The sequence below is a fragment of the Cryptomeria japonica genome, chromosome 3 (genome assembly GCF_030272615.1).
Source record: "Cryptomeria japonica chromosome 3, Sugi_1.0, whole genome shotgun sequence".
Taxonomy (NCBI): Eukaryota; Viridiplantae; Streptophyta; class Pinopsida; order Cupressales; family Cupressaceae; genus Cryptomeria; species Cryptomeria japonica.
In genome coordinates, this window is record NC_081407.1 from 856482276 (window position 1) to 856500159 (window position 17884).

A 17884-nucleotide genomic window follows, 5' to 3' on the forward strand; every position below is an offset into this window, starting at 1 on the left:
TTCAAATCATACTCCTTGATCATGGATTGTGGAAATTTCTTGCATTTAAATTATAACATGTTAAGTATACAGCTATACTAAAAACCTGGTTTCCCAGGATAAATCTCTTGTTCTATATGGTGTGTTGTGTCTTTCATTCACTTGTTTATGTCACAGTTACATGCTAATAACATCTAGAGCAGAATTGAATATGGATAATATGAACATGTTCTATGTTCCCCAGGATGTCTAGAAATCAGTAAAAGAACTGGAAGTACATCGTAATTTTGCAGCATGTTAAACACAGCTTGTGAGCAACAAGGAGTTGATAAAGATTTTGTGTTGAAAGATCATGCAATGGAATATTAATGTCAATTATGGATCAATTCTTACCACTTCAATTTTGATGATTTTCAGAAGGTGAATACAATTCATATCAGATTTATTGTTATTGCAAATATTCTAATTGAATATGAAATGTGTCGTTTAGCTAGAGCTTTAGACGGGTATATCTATCTCCTGAATAAAAATCCCTTGAGAATTTTAATTGAAAAATGCTAATCCACCGAGACCGAGTCAGCAGCAGCCGCCACCAACGAAGGTATGAACACCTACCAAAACCAGACGCAAGCTCCACGAGCTGCGGGCAAAGTCTACCATCGGTTCACTGGTCAATGTATCCGCTGTGCTCCTACGTGGGCGAACGGTCAGCCAGCCGAGCCACCAAACATAGGTATCAACACCATACGCGCTATCATCAGCGGGGACAACACAGGACCTGCAAGGAATCGAACCAGTGACCACCTCAAACCCATGCTAAACCTCATTTAATCAAAGTTTAAGTGCCCACTTTGTTTTATCAGCATTTTACATGGTATTTTGGGCATAAACACAAGATTTATGAATTCATTTGCGTTGCCCCTGTTTCTGATATGTTATAGTCAACCAGATTTCAAAAGCATCAAGGAGATCGATCATCAAAGGCTTCTAAACATTAGATCGTTAAGGATTTTGTGGTATTGATTCATTTTGCTATAGGTTTCCAGGATTTACAATGTAAGAATGTTTAGGTTACTTTCTACTTGGTGTATTCATCAAACTAGGTCAAATTTATCAATGCTTTCATGGTTGACATATATTACAATTTATTTAACCAGGAAAGACAGAGTCAAGTTAGAAAACTGAACAAGTAACATTTCTGACTACAAGTCTACAAGCAAAAATATATAGGGGTATTCCCACAAATTAAAATCAGCATAAATATCATGGATATCAAATCATGATTTAAGAGGGAAATATATTCCTCCAATTGTGTCATGAAAAGATACTGTAACTCGAGATGATTATAGCGATAGAGTGCACTACCAGAGACATATGTTCATGCTGCAATGTCATAAACAAGTTTGAGAATACTTCAAAACTTTTTGGGATTCTGAGACATAATTTAGAGTTCTATGGGCATCTACTTAAGTGGACTTCTAAGACGTTAGATAGAAAGAGCAACTTGTACACACCAAACTCTGTCTTCTGGGAGCTACTTTGGAAAATCTGATGGCGATTTGGTATTCATTGAAAAAGTTGTTCCTTCACAACTTGCCAGCACTACGGATAATTTGTTAATTAAGCTTCTATATTTTGTTTGCCTTTTCTTTCACACTTTAACAAAAAATAAAAATAGTGATGCTGGATGCTATATACTGACTCACATTTCTTGAGGAGGTGCAGCATCCTCCTTCGTATTTCAATACCTGAAATTGTTTCCCACTTCGAGGTAATCATTTACAAATTTCTGCATTAAGTCTTTTTCTGATAAAACTGAAAGAAATATCTGACTTTTGAGCACACTTTGTGTCCGTAGATATTCATTAATTTTGAATCTTGGCATTACTCCATGATCAAGACTGCCGTGCAGGATCTCTAGAAACGAATCTAGAAAATGGAGCAGATTGCATTCGAACCTGTAAAGAAAATCCACTTTGTTTTGAGTGGAATGCAGGCTTTAATTTGATCTTACAAAAAGAAAGAGAGGGTATTCCAAGTCCCACAAGATAGTCAAACCACTCCTGCTACTCGCTGCCTGTGCAGGGAATCCCAACGGTAACTTTAATCATTAGCTCAGAGTTTTCTGCTAAGCCTGCTTTGAAGAGAATGCTTACCACATGCCTTGAATCAACCCCTCATAAATTTCAAACCTTCATGTTTCTTGAGCAGATGAAGCATGCTCGTGTGTGAGCTTGCATTGCCTGAAATACTTACTCCCTTTAGGGTGAAGCTTTACATATTTTTTCTCAAAACTTTTCTCTGATAACTTAATGATGGACATGATGCCAAGCTCAGAGTTAAGAACATTATTTGTTCTCAGCCATTTATAAAGTTTGTACCTGGGCATGATTCTACTCTCAAGACTGTAATTCAAGTATTTTGGATATGATTCAAGAACCTGGAGTGGGTTGTTTACAGATCTGAAAAGAAAATCAGCTTTCTTTTGAAGTGAATTCAAACTTTGGCTGAATATAGTAGGCGACCACCAGAGTATCTTACAAACAGCACAAAATAGCAATCCAAGTCTCAGTAAATAACTGAATCGCTCCTGCAGCTTATCTTAAGTACATTCAATCCTGCTCACAGCTACATTCATCTTTTTAGAGCTTTTGGCTAAGCCTACTTTCAAGAAAATGTTCAGAGTGTGCCTTCGAATACACCTATTTAAATGTTCACATATTTGTATTTCTCCAACAAATGCAGAACGCTCTTGTGGAAAGCTGTCAACAATTAGGTCTTTCATTTTATTAGCTAAATCTCCAACTTCCATCATTAAGCTTTAAAAATTTCTGGACTGGCTTTATCAACTACATCTACTCCATGATTTTCTTGAGCAGATGAAGCATGCTCGTATGTGAGCTTGCATTGCCTGAAATACTTACTCCCTTGAGGGTGAAGCTTTACATATTTTTTCTCAAAACTTTTCTCTGATACCTTAATGATGGACATGATGCCAAGCTCCGACTTAAGAACATTATTTGTTCTCAACCATTTGTAAAGTTCATACCTGGGCATGATTCTACGCTCAAGACTGTAATTTAAGTATTTTGGATATGACTCAAGAACCTGGAGTGGGTTGCTTACAGATCTGAAAAGAAAATCAGCTTTCTTTTGAAGTGAATTCAAACTTTGGCTGAATATAGTGGGCGACCACCAGAGTATCTTACAAACAGCGCAAAATGGCAATCCAAGTCCCAGAAAATAACTGAATCGCTCCTGCAGCTTATCTGATGTACATTCAATCCTGCTCACAGCTACATTCATCTTTTTAGAGCTTTTGGCTAAGCCTACTTTCAAGAAAATGTTCAGGGTGTGCCTCCGAATGCACCTATTTAAATGTTCACATATTTGTATTTCTCGAACAGATGCATAATGCTTTTGTGGAAAGCTGTCAACAATTAGGTCTTTCTTTTTATTAGCTAAATCTCCACCTTCCATCATTAACCTTTGAAAATTTTCTAGACTGGCTTTATCACCTACATCTACTCCATGATTTTCTTGAGCAGATGAAGCATGTTCGTATGTGAGCTTGCATTGCCTGAAATACTTACTCCCTTTAGGGTGAAGCTTTACATATATTTTCTCAAAACTTTTCTCTGATAACTTAATGATGGACATGATGCCAAGCTCCGACTTAAGAACATTATTTGTTCTCAACCATTTGTAAAGTTCATACCTGGGCATGATTCTACGCTCAAGACTGTAATTTAAGTATTTTGGATATGATTCAAGAACCTGGAGTGGGTTGCTTACAGATCTGAAAAGAAAATCAGCTTTCTTTTGAAGTGAATTCAAACTTTGGCTGAATATAGTGGGCAACCACCAGAGTATCTTACAAACAGCACAAAATGGCAATCCAAGTCCCAGCAAATAACTGAATCGCTCCTGCAGCTTATCTGATGTACACTCAATCCTGCTCACAGCTACATTCATCTTTTTAGAGCTTTTGGCTAAGCCTACTTTCAAGAAAATGTTCAGGGTGTGCCTTCGAATACACCTATTTAAATGTTCACATATTTGTATTTCTCGAACAGATGCAGAATGCTTTTGTGGAAAGCTGTCAACAATTAGGTCTTTCTTTTTATTAGCTAAATCTCCCCCTTCCATCATTAACCTTTGAAAATTTTCTGGACTGGCTTTATCAACTACATCTACTCCATGATTTTCTTGAGCAGATGAAGCGTGCTCGTATGTGAGATTGCATTGCCTGAAATACTTACTTCCTTTAGGGTGAAGCTTTAGATATTTTTTCTCAAAACTTTTCTCTGATAACTTAATGATGGACATGATGCCAAGCTCCGACTTAAGAACATTGTTTGTTCTCAACCATTTGTAAAGTTCGTACCTGGGCATGATTCTACGCTCAAGACTGTAATTTAAGTATTTTGGATATGATTCAAGAACCTGGAGTGGGTTGTTTACAGATCTGAAAAGAAAATCAGCTTTCTTTTGAAGTGAATTCAAACTTTGACTGAATATAGTGGGCGACCGCCAGAGTATCTTACAAACAGCACAAAATGGCAATCCAAGTCCCAGCAAATAACTGAATCGCTCCTGCAGCTTATCTGATGTACATTCAATCCTGCTCACAGCTACATTCATCTTTTTAGAGCTTTTGGCTAAGCCTACTTTCAAGAAAATGTTCAGGGTATGCCTTCGAATATGCCTATGTAAATGTTCACATATTTGTATTTCTCGAACAGATGCAGAATGCTTTTGTGGAAAGCTGTCAACAATTAGGTCTGTCTTTCTATTAACTAAATCTCCACCTTCCATCATTAAGCTTTGAAAATTTTCTGGACCGGCTTTATCAACTACTTCTACTCCAAGATTTTCTTGAGGAGATGAAGCATGTTCACATGTGAGCATGCATTGTCTGAAATAGTTCCTCCCTTCAGAGTGAATCATTACATATTTTTTCTCAAAGCTTTTCTCTGATAGCCTAATGATAGACGTGATGCCAAGCTCCGACTTAAGAACATTATTAGATCTCAGCCATTTATAAAGTTTGTACCTTGGCATGATTCTACGCTTAAGACTATAATTCAAGTATATTGGATATGATTCAAGAACCTGGAGTGGGTTGCTTACAGATCTAAAAAGAAAATCAGCTTTCTTTTGAAGTGAATTCAAACTTTGGCTCAATATAGTAGGTGACCACCAGAGTATCTTACAAACAGCACAAAATGGCAATCCAAGTCCCAGCAAATAACTGAATCGCTCCTGCAGCTTATCTGATGTACATTCAATCCTGCTCACAGCTTCATTCATCTTTTTAGAGCTTTTGGCTAAGCCTACTTTCAAGAAAATGTTCAGGGTGTGCCTTGGAATAAGTCGATGTAAATGTTCACACATTTGTATTTCTCGAACAGATGCAGAATGCTTTTGTAGAAAGCGGTCAACAACTAGATCTTTCTTTCTATTAGCTAAATCTACTCCTTCCATCATTATGCTTTGAAAATTTTCTGGACTCGCTTTATTAACTACATCTACTCCGTCCAATAACATAAGCTGAATATTTTCTGGATTTTTTGGACTGGCTTTATTAACTACATTGACTCCATCCGATAACATAAACTGAATATTTTTTGGATCAACTTTCCACAATGGATTCTTGAGATGTTTTTTAATAAACGCAGAAAAATTCTGCTTTTCAAAAACCATTCCAACTGTGCATTCAAGAAGCTTAATCAATTTGCCCCTATAAGAATCAATTTTCTCTCTTGTCTCCTGGTATAGTCCAACACTTGCAGCACCTATCTCCATAGATTTGACTAGTTCAGGATTCAGAATTTCGGGACACGTAAGGACACAGCTGCAAATATTTTCCCTCTGTATTCCTAAGCTTGACAAAAATTCTATTATTGAGCGTAGAGATTCTTCTGAACCGTTGTTAAGGAGGTCACTCTTGGTATAAAAGAACTTACTTATCTCATCCCAAGAGCAACCGATACCCACTAAAAGCATCAAGTTTTCCAAAGTAATACCCCTGTTGTGCAGATTTGAATCCATCAAACAAGAATTTCTGCTTTTCTCCAGTTGGAAACAGTTCAAACCAATAATAACTACCATGAAATTTCTATACAGATCATCATTAAGAACTGATGGACAACTGATTATGATTCTCACAAGAGAAGCCTTACTGACTCCAAGATTCTCATAGAATTGCAGTTTATTTTGGAGTTCTTTTGAAGAACAGATGAATACATTTGGGTGCTCTTTGTAAAGTTTCCCAAGCTCCTGCCTTGGAAATCCAATGTTGCTCAAAGTTGACACGGCTGCAAGCAAGGCTTGGCTTTCCTTCATAAACAGCTGATCCTGAGGCAACAAGCTATGGATATCACAAGGCTTTATACCAATGCTTTCAAAGAAGGGCTCAAACTCATTAATTGGATTATAAAGCAGACGTTTCTTAAGGGCTCGGGTTAAGTCCTTCTTTTGACGTACTCTGGACAACAGCTTGTGTATAAAACATGGGGCATTGATGCTAATATCTCTGGCATCAGTAAAGTTAAATTCCCTTGTGTAGTAAAGATAATCTTGAAGCACTTGCTGAACTTGGTGCTTCACATTCACTGGAATTTCAGCCTGGGGCTCTACCCCTGATTTCCTAGAGAGTTTAGCAGTCTGAATAAAAATTGACGGCAGCAGTTTTAAGTTTAAATAATGAAAATCCCAGCTAACCCAGTTCTGTTTAGAAAACGAAAATTTAGGATGTAGCAGTGCCCGCTGAAACATGGGTAAGTCATACATTAGGGTTTGTTGCCGAACCAGACACTAGGGAGTATATCACAATGATCAGAGCCAAAATTAGAGGTGTTGAAAGACTTTTTTAAATGGAACCCATTTGTGGACACTGACCAAATTTCAACATAAACTGTAACTATAAGTTTGATATTAGGATGGAATTAGAAAACAATAGGGGTATCCAAAATGACCAGTAAGTGGAACAGTTATGAGATTATTCCATGAAAATTGAACTTACTTGAAGCATTGAGGTGCGGAATAGAGGGCAGAGCTCTGTGATTCTCTTTATGCTTTGAGCTGCACCGTCTCTTTACATCACATGCATGCTCGGGAAGATTGGAGTTTGGATTTCATTAAGGGTTTGAGTGTTGGGAGTTCCTAGCTGAGCACTCGTACGATGTTTTCTTCAATTTTTTGGGGATAAAGAAGGAAATTACAGTAAGCTTGATGAAGCCTGAATCCATCGTACGAAGTTTTACCGTTATTAGTCTTTGGGGCGGCAGATATTATAGCAATCAATATAAAACCAGTACACCACAATATTTTGAAGGTATGTTTTAAAAAAATCTACGGTTAAGTTTATATACTTAGGTAGAGCGTCTAATTAATTTTGATGATTTTTTAATTGTTTTAAATGATATATCATATTTTGATCATTTTTTTAGTTGTTTTAAAAAAATAGATTATATATTTATCCACTTAAAAAATAGATTAAATATTTAATTTTATTTATTTAAATAATATTATTTTTTATAACATTTATTTTAAATTTTGAAATTAAATAATTAATTTATCAAATATTAATTAACTTTTTAAAAAATTTGACAAATTATTATTTGTTTTAAAATTTTGATTTTAATGATGTTTATACTACTAAAACAAATTATCTAATTTACCCTATTTTATTATTGTAAAAAAATATAACTATAATATAAAATATTGAAAAAAATCAATTATATAATTTACCTTTTTTAATTCATGTCTTTATTTTAATCAATACATATATTTATTAATACAAATTTACATATCATAATTTTTAAAAAGGAAAGCCAACAATCCAACATTTAAGAAGCAGCATTGATTAGTTTTAAATGTGAACTAGATTTGTATAAATAGGTGGTAATAGACACTTTTGATTTATAGTTCATTAGTGAAAAGTCTATGTTTCTTTCAATTTATTTATTGTGGTGATGACAAATGTTGATATATGATTTGAAGTTATGTCCCTTCTCAATATCATATTACTTGTTGCTTATGTGAGCCTTCATTTTTCATTTATATAATTTTAAGTCCATTACAAGATTAATGCATTTAACTTTTAATTAAAGACATTATGTTTCTATGATCTATGATAGTAATATTCAAATGTTTGGGTTTTTGGAATTAAATTTTGTAAAAAAAATTATAAACATTTTTAAAAAAATTGTATAAGAGAGATGGAGTGAAATGTTGTCCATGTGTTAAAAAAAATGTTAAATCAAATAAATAAAAAAGCCCACAACATAAAGTATTTAATTAAAAGTAATAACAAGTGGAAAATCACAAGATGGAGTGAAATGGCATGAAAAAACTGTTAAATAAATAAAAAGGATGCAAAGAGGAGAAAATACAAAATAAATTACCGAGCAAATAAATTAGTGAGCACAACTAAGTTATATTTCAGTACATTAAATAGTTTTGATGGTTGTTTATTTATTTTTAAAATTTAAAAAATATCTTTTTCTCTATAATTATAGAATGTAAATTACAAATTTACTAGGTAATAAATTGGTCAAAATAAAATAGTAAATAAATAGTAATTATTTATTTAATACAAATAATAAATAAAATAACTACTGAAAATTAAAAATAAATAGATATAAAATGTAAATTAAATATTTATGAGACAACAAATTGGTAAAAAATAAAATAAAATAGTAACTAGTTAAAAATATAAATACTAAATAAAATAGTTATTAGTAAATTAAATTTATGTATTCATGTCTATAATTTTATAGTTATTATTTATGTATTCAATGCCAAATAATTTCATTCCATGAAAGATATGCTTTTATGTCAAATATATTATACTCTAACTATTTAATTTGAACAACTAAAATAAATATATAGCACAATAGATCATTTTGTTTGATTTCTAATTAAAAGGTTGTTTCCCACTATGGTTGGCAAGGTCATGTTTTTTCTAATCTATTTCTTTGTTGCTAATTTATTTTAGTTATTTTTAATATGTTAATTAGAAATTTTATTTACTCTTTATGAATTTTTTGTTAATACTATTCATGCTAATTTTATTAGTAAGAACACATTTAATAGTAAGTGATTTAGAATCATAAATGAATTTTTTTAGTATCTTTATCATATTTGTATTGAGCTATAATATGATCCAAAATATGTCTAGCAAGAATGTCTTGTCAAATGATACATTTAATTTGAATTATTTGTACATTTATTTTGTATGACGCCTTGCCAAATGATAAATTTTGAAAATGAAGAGCAATGAAGATAGTATCAAAGAGAATATACTCGAAATGGATCTTGGTCTATAACTTTTAGTCTTTGCAAGTTTAACACAAATAGAGGAAATGCTAATAGCACATGTCAACCCGATTTTTGAAGTTACACATACAAGTGGAGGTCAATATAAATATAAAGGACTTGCCGTAAATACAATGTTAAAACCTTACCACGTCTAACAAAAGATTTACTCATTGTTATTGTATGAAAGAAGGATCAACATGGAACAAATTATAACTTTATAGTCAATAGAGAGAGAGTATACAGAGCACTTAAATACAAAATAAAACATGATAAGTTCTATAGAAATGTTCATATTGATGAAAATGCACTTAGTGAACTTACATGCAATTCAGATGAGAACATTTTTTACCAACTGAACTCTATTCATATGGAGTTTGATTCAAATGCAAATGAAAATGTATTTGTGGGTCCAATAATGGAGATGGATGAAGGGAACATTATTAATCACAATACATCAATTGCCTCTAAACAACCAAATTCTCGAAGAGAGATGGAACTAATTCATGCATGGGTAAATAACCCTAATGTAGATCCTGAATCATTAATTGATTGGTTGAGAAATGGATCATCTCCAATACATTTGAATGAATATGGCAGGCATCATGATTATTGTACATTTGAATGAATATGATAGGCATCATGATTCACAGAGCATAATAATATTTTATTTAAATAGAAAAGGTGATAAATTAACACTTACATGTCACATTGCAGATGCTACTAGCTTAGATATCTTAAATACATCTATCTTAAATATGCCAAGAGAACAGCCTCATGTGCCTGCCTATTCTGAATAACAATTTAAATATAGGCACCTCGAGACTGATATCGCTAAATGTATTTTAGATAAATGTATTTAATAAATCTATGGATCCTTATCAACATTTACCATGATATATGGATCCTTATCAGAATATTTTGCATAAACATTTAACATAATATGGATTCAAATCATGTTAAACATTGATACAAAAAATTTATTCCAAAAACGTGATATGGAACACAAAATGTGATATGAAATCTTGAAACAAAAACTCCTATACAATTTTATTCTAAATTTGCTTGAATATTCTATTCTTTTTTACAACTTTTATCCAATAAAATAAAAATTATTTATTTTTATCAATGAAAGTTGTAAACACAAATCCCAATAAAAATTTTGATTTTTTGGGAGAAATAAATAGTCTCTTCTTATACTTTATCTTTCTTCATATCAAGCTAAATCTTTAAATTTTGAATATTTTACCTAATATAAATTTTTGAAATTAAAAAAAATAAATCAATTCATAAATATATATACAATGGTTCTCTAATCTACTTTATTTCTAACATATCTAGGTAAGCACCTAGGGATGCTAAAAAAGGTATTATAAATTCATATTGTTCGAATTAAGGTGTGCCAACCTTGAGTCTTAACATGTTGAGTTATTTATTACATACATTGTTATATCCTAAGTTTCTAATTTCCCAATTTCATGTCATCTTTGTGGGACCTCTTGGTGGGTTGGCATCTTACATGGAAGGGGAGTGTATGTCATGGATTCACACTTTCTAGGTAGTTGGTGCCCACTTTTGGAGTCCCTATTTTTTTAGGGGACTAGTGTCATATGATGTTATGTTGGGACCATGAAATTTTTCCATTATGATTATGATGGTTACTAGTTTGGTGGAAGAGTCATGAGAAGTTATTATTTAGCAATTGGCATTTATGGTGGAGTTGAGTTTTGACAAGTGTTGTGAGGTAAGGAAGGTGCCTATTCTTGGTCATCGTAATTTATATGTTGTACTTAAGCATTGTAATTAGCAAGATGACCATTATGGATGACGTGGTGTTGCTTTGAAAGTTGCTTTATGCAACATGTGTGTGGGGTCAACAAGATGTTATTTATGACATAACTTACCTATTAGGCATTGAAGATGGTTTTTGAAACCATGGGTGCCTACCTGTTTGTGTTGAGCTCTATATATATTTTGATGCTTTAGTTGATTTCATTAGACAAATTGATTATTTTCTATGACATTGTTATGCTACTAGAATTGCTCCAGAAATCTTTGTTTTTGTAGCTACTCCTAGAAGAGCATACTTTGTACTTGTATTGTAATTGTTGTCACTAATAACACAATTGAGCTCCCATTTTGGAGTGTGGTTTTTTTTTTTCAAAATTGGTTTGCCCACATAAATATGGTGTTATGTGTTTATTTGTTTAAATATGAAATTTGTGTGTTTATCTAATTTGTAACAGTTTAAGGGTTTGTATGAATTTTTTTGAATTTTTTGCAACAAACTAAGGAGGGGGGGGGGGGGGGGGTGGTGAATTAGTTTTCTCTCAAAATCTACACAACTCAAGCACACATCTCGATCTGATAATAAACAGTGAAAGCATAAAACAATGCCACATCAATAACAGACATAACACCAAGATTTTTGACATGGAAAACTCAGTTAAGGGAAAAATCATGGTGGGAACCTACCCAAAATGAGATAATACCCTGTTAGGAGTAAGTGTAAATATTACAATGGGGAATGCACATGCATTCAGGCACACAGCCTAGAGCTCACTCCTCAAATCACAAAACAAGAAGGGCTACAACCCTGGAGAAGGCTCAGTGCCTTACAAAAACATTTGGATTACATCTGGAGGATCATGAACTGATAAAATAGCATCTCCATAGTCTGGTTACAATTCTAGTTAAGCACAAAATCAAACTTTTCTCTTTCATATTTTTTCACACTCTTTCGCACTTCTCCTCTGCTACTGAAAAATAAATTCAATGTTCGCACACATAGATACATCTCTCACATGAATATTACATATATTTATACAAATCATCAACCTATATTTCAAGGTCGAAAAAATCCTCAATACAAATTTACATGCGGACCAAAACAATGTCAGCTAAGACATAGTCTGGACGTAAACCAATATTGCACGCAAGAAACACCTCCAATAATTACGTCTCGAACATCTGCAAAATGCTACAATCATCATAAATATCGCATATAACACAAATAACACCACTGGATCAAGAAAATGATAAATAATTCACACAACGATCAATGTGGACCATCAACATTGATATAACATTATCTAGAAACATCCACAAGCAACGTGAATCACCACAACAACAACTGCAACATTACCACTTACTAGAATCTTCATCATCATTAAATTGAACGTCAAGAACACACACTGAATTGATTGTCAAACTAAAAAAATTACTTGTGGGCCTCCAAATCATGAACCATCTAAATTGAGGACACATATGAAAGTCCTAAACGCTCTTCCAAATCCACAAACCAAGATATTGCAATTCCTGAGCAATGTGAAGCACAAACCAGAATATCAAATCATACAAACAACTGAATATCAACCACAATACTGCATCTCACAACTCGATCAAATCATCATGCAAACCTTTGAAACTTCTTCTGAATCAACTAGAGATAAGTATCTCTAAAACCATTAAACCGCAACAACTCAACTGCAACACACTAGCCAAACCAACTCATCCAATCTGACTATAACACTAGAATACACAAAAGAATATATTGACATCAATGAGAATGCATCATTCCAACAAACTTCTCAATAATATCCAAAAGGAAGTGTTATTATGTACTTTTCTTCCTTTCACATATGATATTAACTAATAGGTTCTATAGATTTATCTAAAATAAAGAGTATTCTACAAAAAATGCATGCTCTTGAATAGAAGAATAGTGGCTTAAAATATAAGAAACCCAAAACAATGTTGCACCATCCGGATATATTTATGACCTTCTCCATTTGACCAATAGAATAATTCACCAAATTGAAACCAAATTACCACCATAAAACATATAGCATGTGTATTCTATAATAAACTATATAGAACATTACTCTATATTAATGTTCTACCATCCATTCCACAAAAGAAAAAAAATACCAATTATAAACCTATTTCACTATTCATTAATCCAAAAGGTGTCATGCATATATAGAAGGAATGAGAAATTATCTTTCCCCTCTCATCTTCTAAGTAATTAATATTATACTAAGTTTGTAACAATGAGACAAAAGGGAAAATTGCATAGCCCACCTCAGGTCCCCCACACAACATGCCTTTTTCATATTCCTCTCCCTTCCCAATAGGTGGATTTCAACCAATCAATTTGTTGAGTCATCATCGCAATAGCAAACAAGATTGAACTTTTTCATAAAGGATGAATTTACCTTCAACCCATTGGAAATGTCCACCATCATTTAATGAAATACTATAAATATTATAACTTAAGTGATAAAAATTCCCTAGATGATAGTTTAAAAAAGGCTCTATCTTGATTTCAACTTCCTCAGTGGAATCATGTAGTAAATAAGTTTTTGCCACTATAGATAACAATAATGCACAACTCGAGGACTATGGACATCAAACATATTTCTTCTACCAATGGACTAACTATTATCCAAAGGGACACCCATTCATGATGACCCATTCATGCTTTTGTCTAGTTCCTAGATACATTAAACCCACAATCATAGGTCAAGATTCATATTTTCTTCAAGATAGTGAAATTATGAATCATGTCTTCCACTCATATTTTCTCTTCCAATTTCTTCCTCCAATTCTTGTCTTGCCTATTTTTTGAGGCCTCTTATCTTTCCGTTTTCCATATCAAAAGTCAAAACCATTACCCTTGGAGAAAAAATAAACTACCACACTTTATAGTGCACACAATATTTAGAGATCACCAACATTTTTTGTATATGACCTATAATAGAACCATAGTAAAAGTTAAAAAAAATAAATTAGACACAAAATCGATATAAACTTTTTAAATGACTAGAAATTGTAAGAATAGTAATAATATCTATTTTTTAAGAATTGTTATTGGTTTATGTGGAATGATTTCAAAATTTTATCTTATTGCATGACTATTTTGTACTTGTTTTATTTATTATTAGAAATATTTAATCATATCAATTTATTTTTCTTTCTTTATAGAATTTTGATATTTGTTATGATTTTCCTCCACCTTTAGTATAGATAATAAATATTAACAAACGTATTCTTCCTCTATTCACCATAAATAATGTCTACATGAGGTAAGAAGTCCACCATATGAATACAACAAATACCCACTAAAGTATTAGTTTCCCTTAACCTTACATGTTTAGAAATTTGGGTCACTTTAGTGACTATAAAAATTTAATAGAATATTTGTGATCAATATAAGTCACTCCATTAAATATGCCCTTGTTTTATGGACCATCATTAAATTTTCTATGTCATTATTTACTTTCTTTTCTATGTGTGAATAGTTAAAATGTGAATCAAATAAGATGGAAACAATGCAATGCAAAATTCAAACTCAACAATAACTCAATAAAGCCTAAGATTTATGCATAAATCAGATGATAAACAATAATACTATAACAAAGAACTTAGATTGTTTCATTGTTCCTTGACATTTACTTGAATTCTTTATGCAGATTTTCTCTCAAATTTTGTAGTTGTGACGTCCTAAAATTGCACCCCTTGCAATTTTTGACTGCATTTGGGTCTTCACCTTAGTGTTTGCACCCCTCGGCCTGATCGAAGACCTGAATATTCTCATACAAGTCAAAACCTACATTTTGGTCAACCCTGCACCTCAAAGCCACCTTGATCCTACCCCAAAATAGGGCAGGACCAAGGCGTGGCACCCTGGTACCCACCAAGACAAGGGTGTGGCACCCTGGGATCCCCTATTTGAGACCTATTTTGGGGTCTCTCCCTTTGACTCATCTCAAATTAGAGCGATAAAATCCCCCCTATGTTGGCCCAAGTCAGAAAATCAGTCAATTAAACCTACTGGCAAGTATATAATAGGGATTTCCCCTTATTTGTAGATCATGAAATTCAATCAAACATCCAAGCATTCAAGAGATCAAGCATTCAATCATTCAAGAGCAACTGAGCATTTTCAGTCTTCCTTCAAGCTTTGGAGTAGCAATAGAGACTAGATTTCAAGCATTGAAGATGAGATCAACATTCTACTTCATGAAACCCTAATTCCATGTGAAGGTAAGCAAAAATTCACAAGGAGGTATAAGAATTTCAATTTCATTCAATTCAACATCCCCTTAAAGAATTTCAATTTCATTCAATTCAACATCCCCTCAAAGAGGAGGATTTCTATTTTCAGTCCTTTCATTTACATTATTGCAACCACTTGGTTAATTGCAAAATTGAGGTTTGATATGAATACAAACCCCTATTCCCAACACATTTCCCTTTCTTTTTGTGTGCAAGAAACAAATACACAGTTGTACTTCTATATTTAAGCTTTATTCACAGAGACGGAAAAACCCTTTTCAATGCATAGAAAGTTCGAAGGAGCGATAGGAGGGCGCCCCTGTCCAAACACACAATCCCTGCAACTTTTGCTAGATTTTGCAGAGAAGCTCCGAATCATCTCAAACTTCTTAGATCCAAGTGCACGACTAAATCTTGAACCTATAGCTCACTGTTTTCGCATACTTTGTCTTCATTTTCAACACTTAATCTTAATTCAACTTACAAAAGAGGGTTAATTATATTCCAATCTACTTAGTATTCAATCCTTGCATCCTTTATGATTGGATCTAGTAGGTTCATCGCCCTCTTTTGGAATGTAAATTTTTCCCAAGTGAAAATTGAATCTTAGTTAAGTTCCCACCTTTTGTTGGGAAAAATGGTGTCTCAACCTTGCATTTATGTGAGGTTACTATTTATAGTAAGTTTTCATTTGAGCACGAAATGGTGCGAAACTCTCCCTGAAGCTTCTGGTTGGCTAGATAAGCATTCCGGTAAAGTTGCGTCGCAAGGTCACAACTAGTTTTGAAGATATTAAAGTTTTCGTCTTGGAGGGGTGCGATAAAATGTTTAAACTTAATTTTGGGTGCTTTAGAGGCTCCGAAACGCCCTGAAAAGTGGTCGTAACCGACGCAATAGGTTACAAGGTGATAGAGCACTTCACGAGCTTTCCGGCGCTTCAAACGGTTCGTCAATCGGACACCCGGTTCTCAAGTTATGGCCTCCAGAAGTTTACTCCTGAAATAGGAAAAATAATTTGTATCGGATACATAAATGAGCTGTAAAAGGGAGCGACATGTGTTGATGTGTGCTTTAACATGTCATAGGGCATCTAGAAGGGAGATAAGGTCGGCTACACCTTATTGGGTGGTTTTAGCCCATGGTTTTGTAATACCGTTTGACGGTTTCTTGTATTGTATCTCCTATTTATGAGGTGTGTGAGATAGAGGTTGTGTGTAAAAGAGTCTTATGGCTATTGAGTTGCCTCTGAATCTTTGATTAGTGGTACTCCTGCGAAGAGCTTGCTCTGCAAGTATGTTGTAATCTGTTTTTGATTGCTGAATAAAATATTGAGCTGCTTTTGGAGTGTGGGGTTTTTGTTACAATCTGAAAAAGTTTTGCATTACCCTCCTCTCAAGGTTAGTGTAGGAAGTTGTTTCCGCTACTTAACTTCCTTACACCTTTCTCCTACGTAACGAATTTGGCTAAGGTTCCCAATTTTCCACTTTACATTTTGGTGAACCCAACGTGTCTTATGCTGCTTCTGATTTTTGTTTTCACGTTTGAGTGCATGCAATTTAAAATTCAAATTTTCAATTACAAGCTTAATTTCTTTGCAATTTAAAAAAAATTAGAGGTTCAATTCACAAAACCCTAATTTTTAGATTCAAAATTGAGCTTGTCATTTGTCTAAATTGGATTGATTATTTTAGATCTGAGAACTCTTCATTTTTACAATTCAAATTTGCATTTACACTTTCCATTTTTCAAAAAAATCAAAGTTAAGTGGTTGAATCACAAAACCCTAATTTTTAATTTTAAAATTGATCTTGTGGATTGTGTAGATCTTGAATTTGGTCTTTACTTCAATTTCAAAAATTCATTTTCCCTCCTGCAACATTTAAATTTAAATTTTAAATTTTTTAATTTAAGTGGTTTATGCAACAAACCCTAATTTTTAAAATTAAATTAATCTTGTGCAAATTCAAATTTTCCTTTAAGCATTTAATTGGGTCAATTAAATCTTAATCATCTTGTCTTTCTTCCAGACATCATTAAAATTCGGCCCTTAAGTGTGCCCTTTTTTGTTGTCCTTTCAATTAATCATTTTACCAAACATTCTAAGTGCATCCTATTTCGACGTTCAAGGCTTAATTTTGCATATCTTGACATCTCCAATTTCCATATCCTTCTGGAACTCGCATAAAAATCACAATATTTTGCTTCCCTAAAAAATTTGGAAAATATCTGGTTGGACCGTGTGTTCGGACCAAGTCGCTACCTACTTGGTCCCAACTTTTTTTGCTCAAATTTTGGGAGCTTGTTTTGATTGTATTTTACTGCACAATTCCACAGATTTGTAAAATTTTACTGATTTTAGGACACCCTAAGGTCGAAAACAAATTTAAATTTCAACATTTTCATTGTCAATTTGAATTTTAAAATTAAGTGGTTCACTACACATTGTTAGGTCTCAAAGACAACTGAGAGGGGGGGTGAATCAGTTGTCTAATAAATTCAAACCAAAAACAACTTAACCAAC

At 33.2% G+C, this 17884-nt stretch overlaps 1 protein-coding gene across 1 annotated transcript; it reads right to left on the reverse strand.

The window, feature by feature from the left end:
* Nucleotides 1-1206: 1206 nt before the first annotated feature.
* LOC131066670 (uncharacterized) lies at nt 1207-7303 on the reverse strand. Its single transcript, XM_059217763.1, has 2 exons — nt 2800-7303; nt 1207-2575 (listed from the first exon to the last, which is right to left on the reverse strand). The coding sequence occupies exons 1-2, from the start codon at nt 6772-6774 to the stop codon at nt 2174-2176; spliced, it is 4377 nt and encodes a 1458-aa protein (XP_059073746.1). The 5' UTR covers nt 6775-7303; the 3' UTR covers nt 1207-2173.
* Nucleotides 7304-17884: the final 10581 nt, after the last annotated feature.

Coding starts and splice junctions, on each gene's coding strand:
- LOC131066670 (XM_059217763.1), bottom strand. CDS start 6,774: ATGTATGACTTACCCATGTTTCAGCGGGCACTGCTACATCCTAAATTT. Junction 2,576..2,799: donor CCAGTCCAGAAATTTTTAAA/GCTTAATGATGG, acceptor ACTTAAGATAAG/CTGCAGGAGCGATTCAGTTA.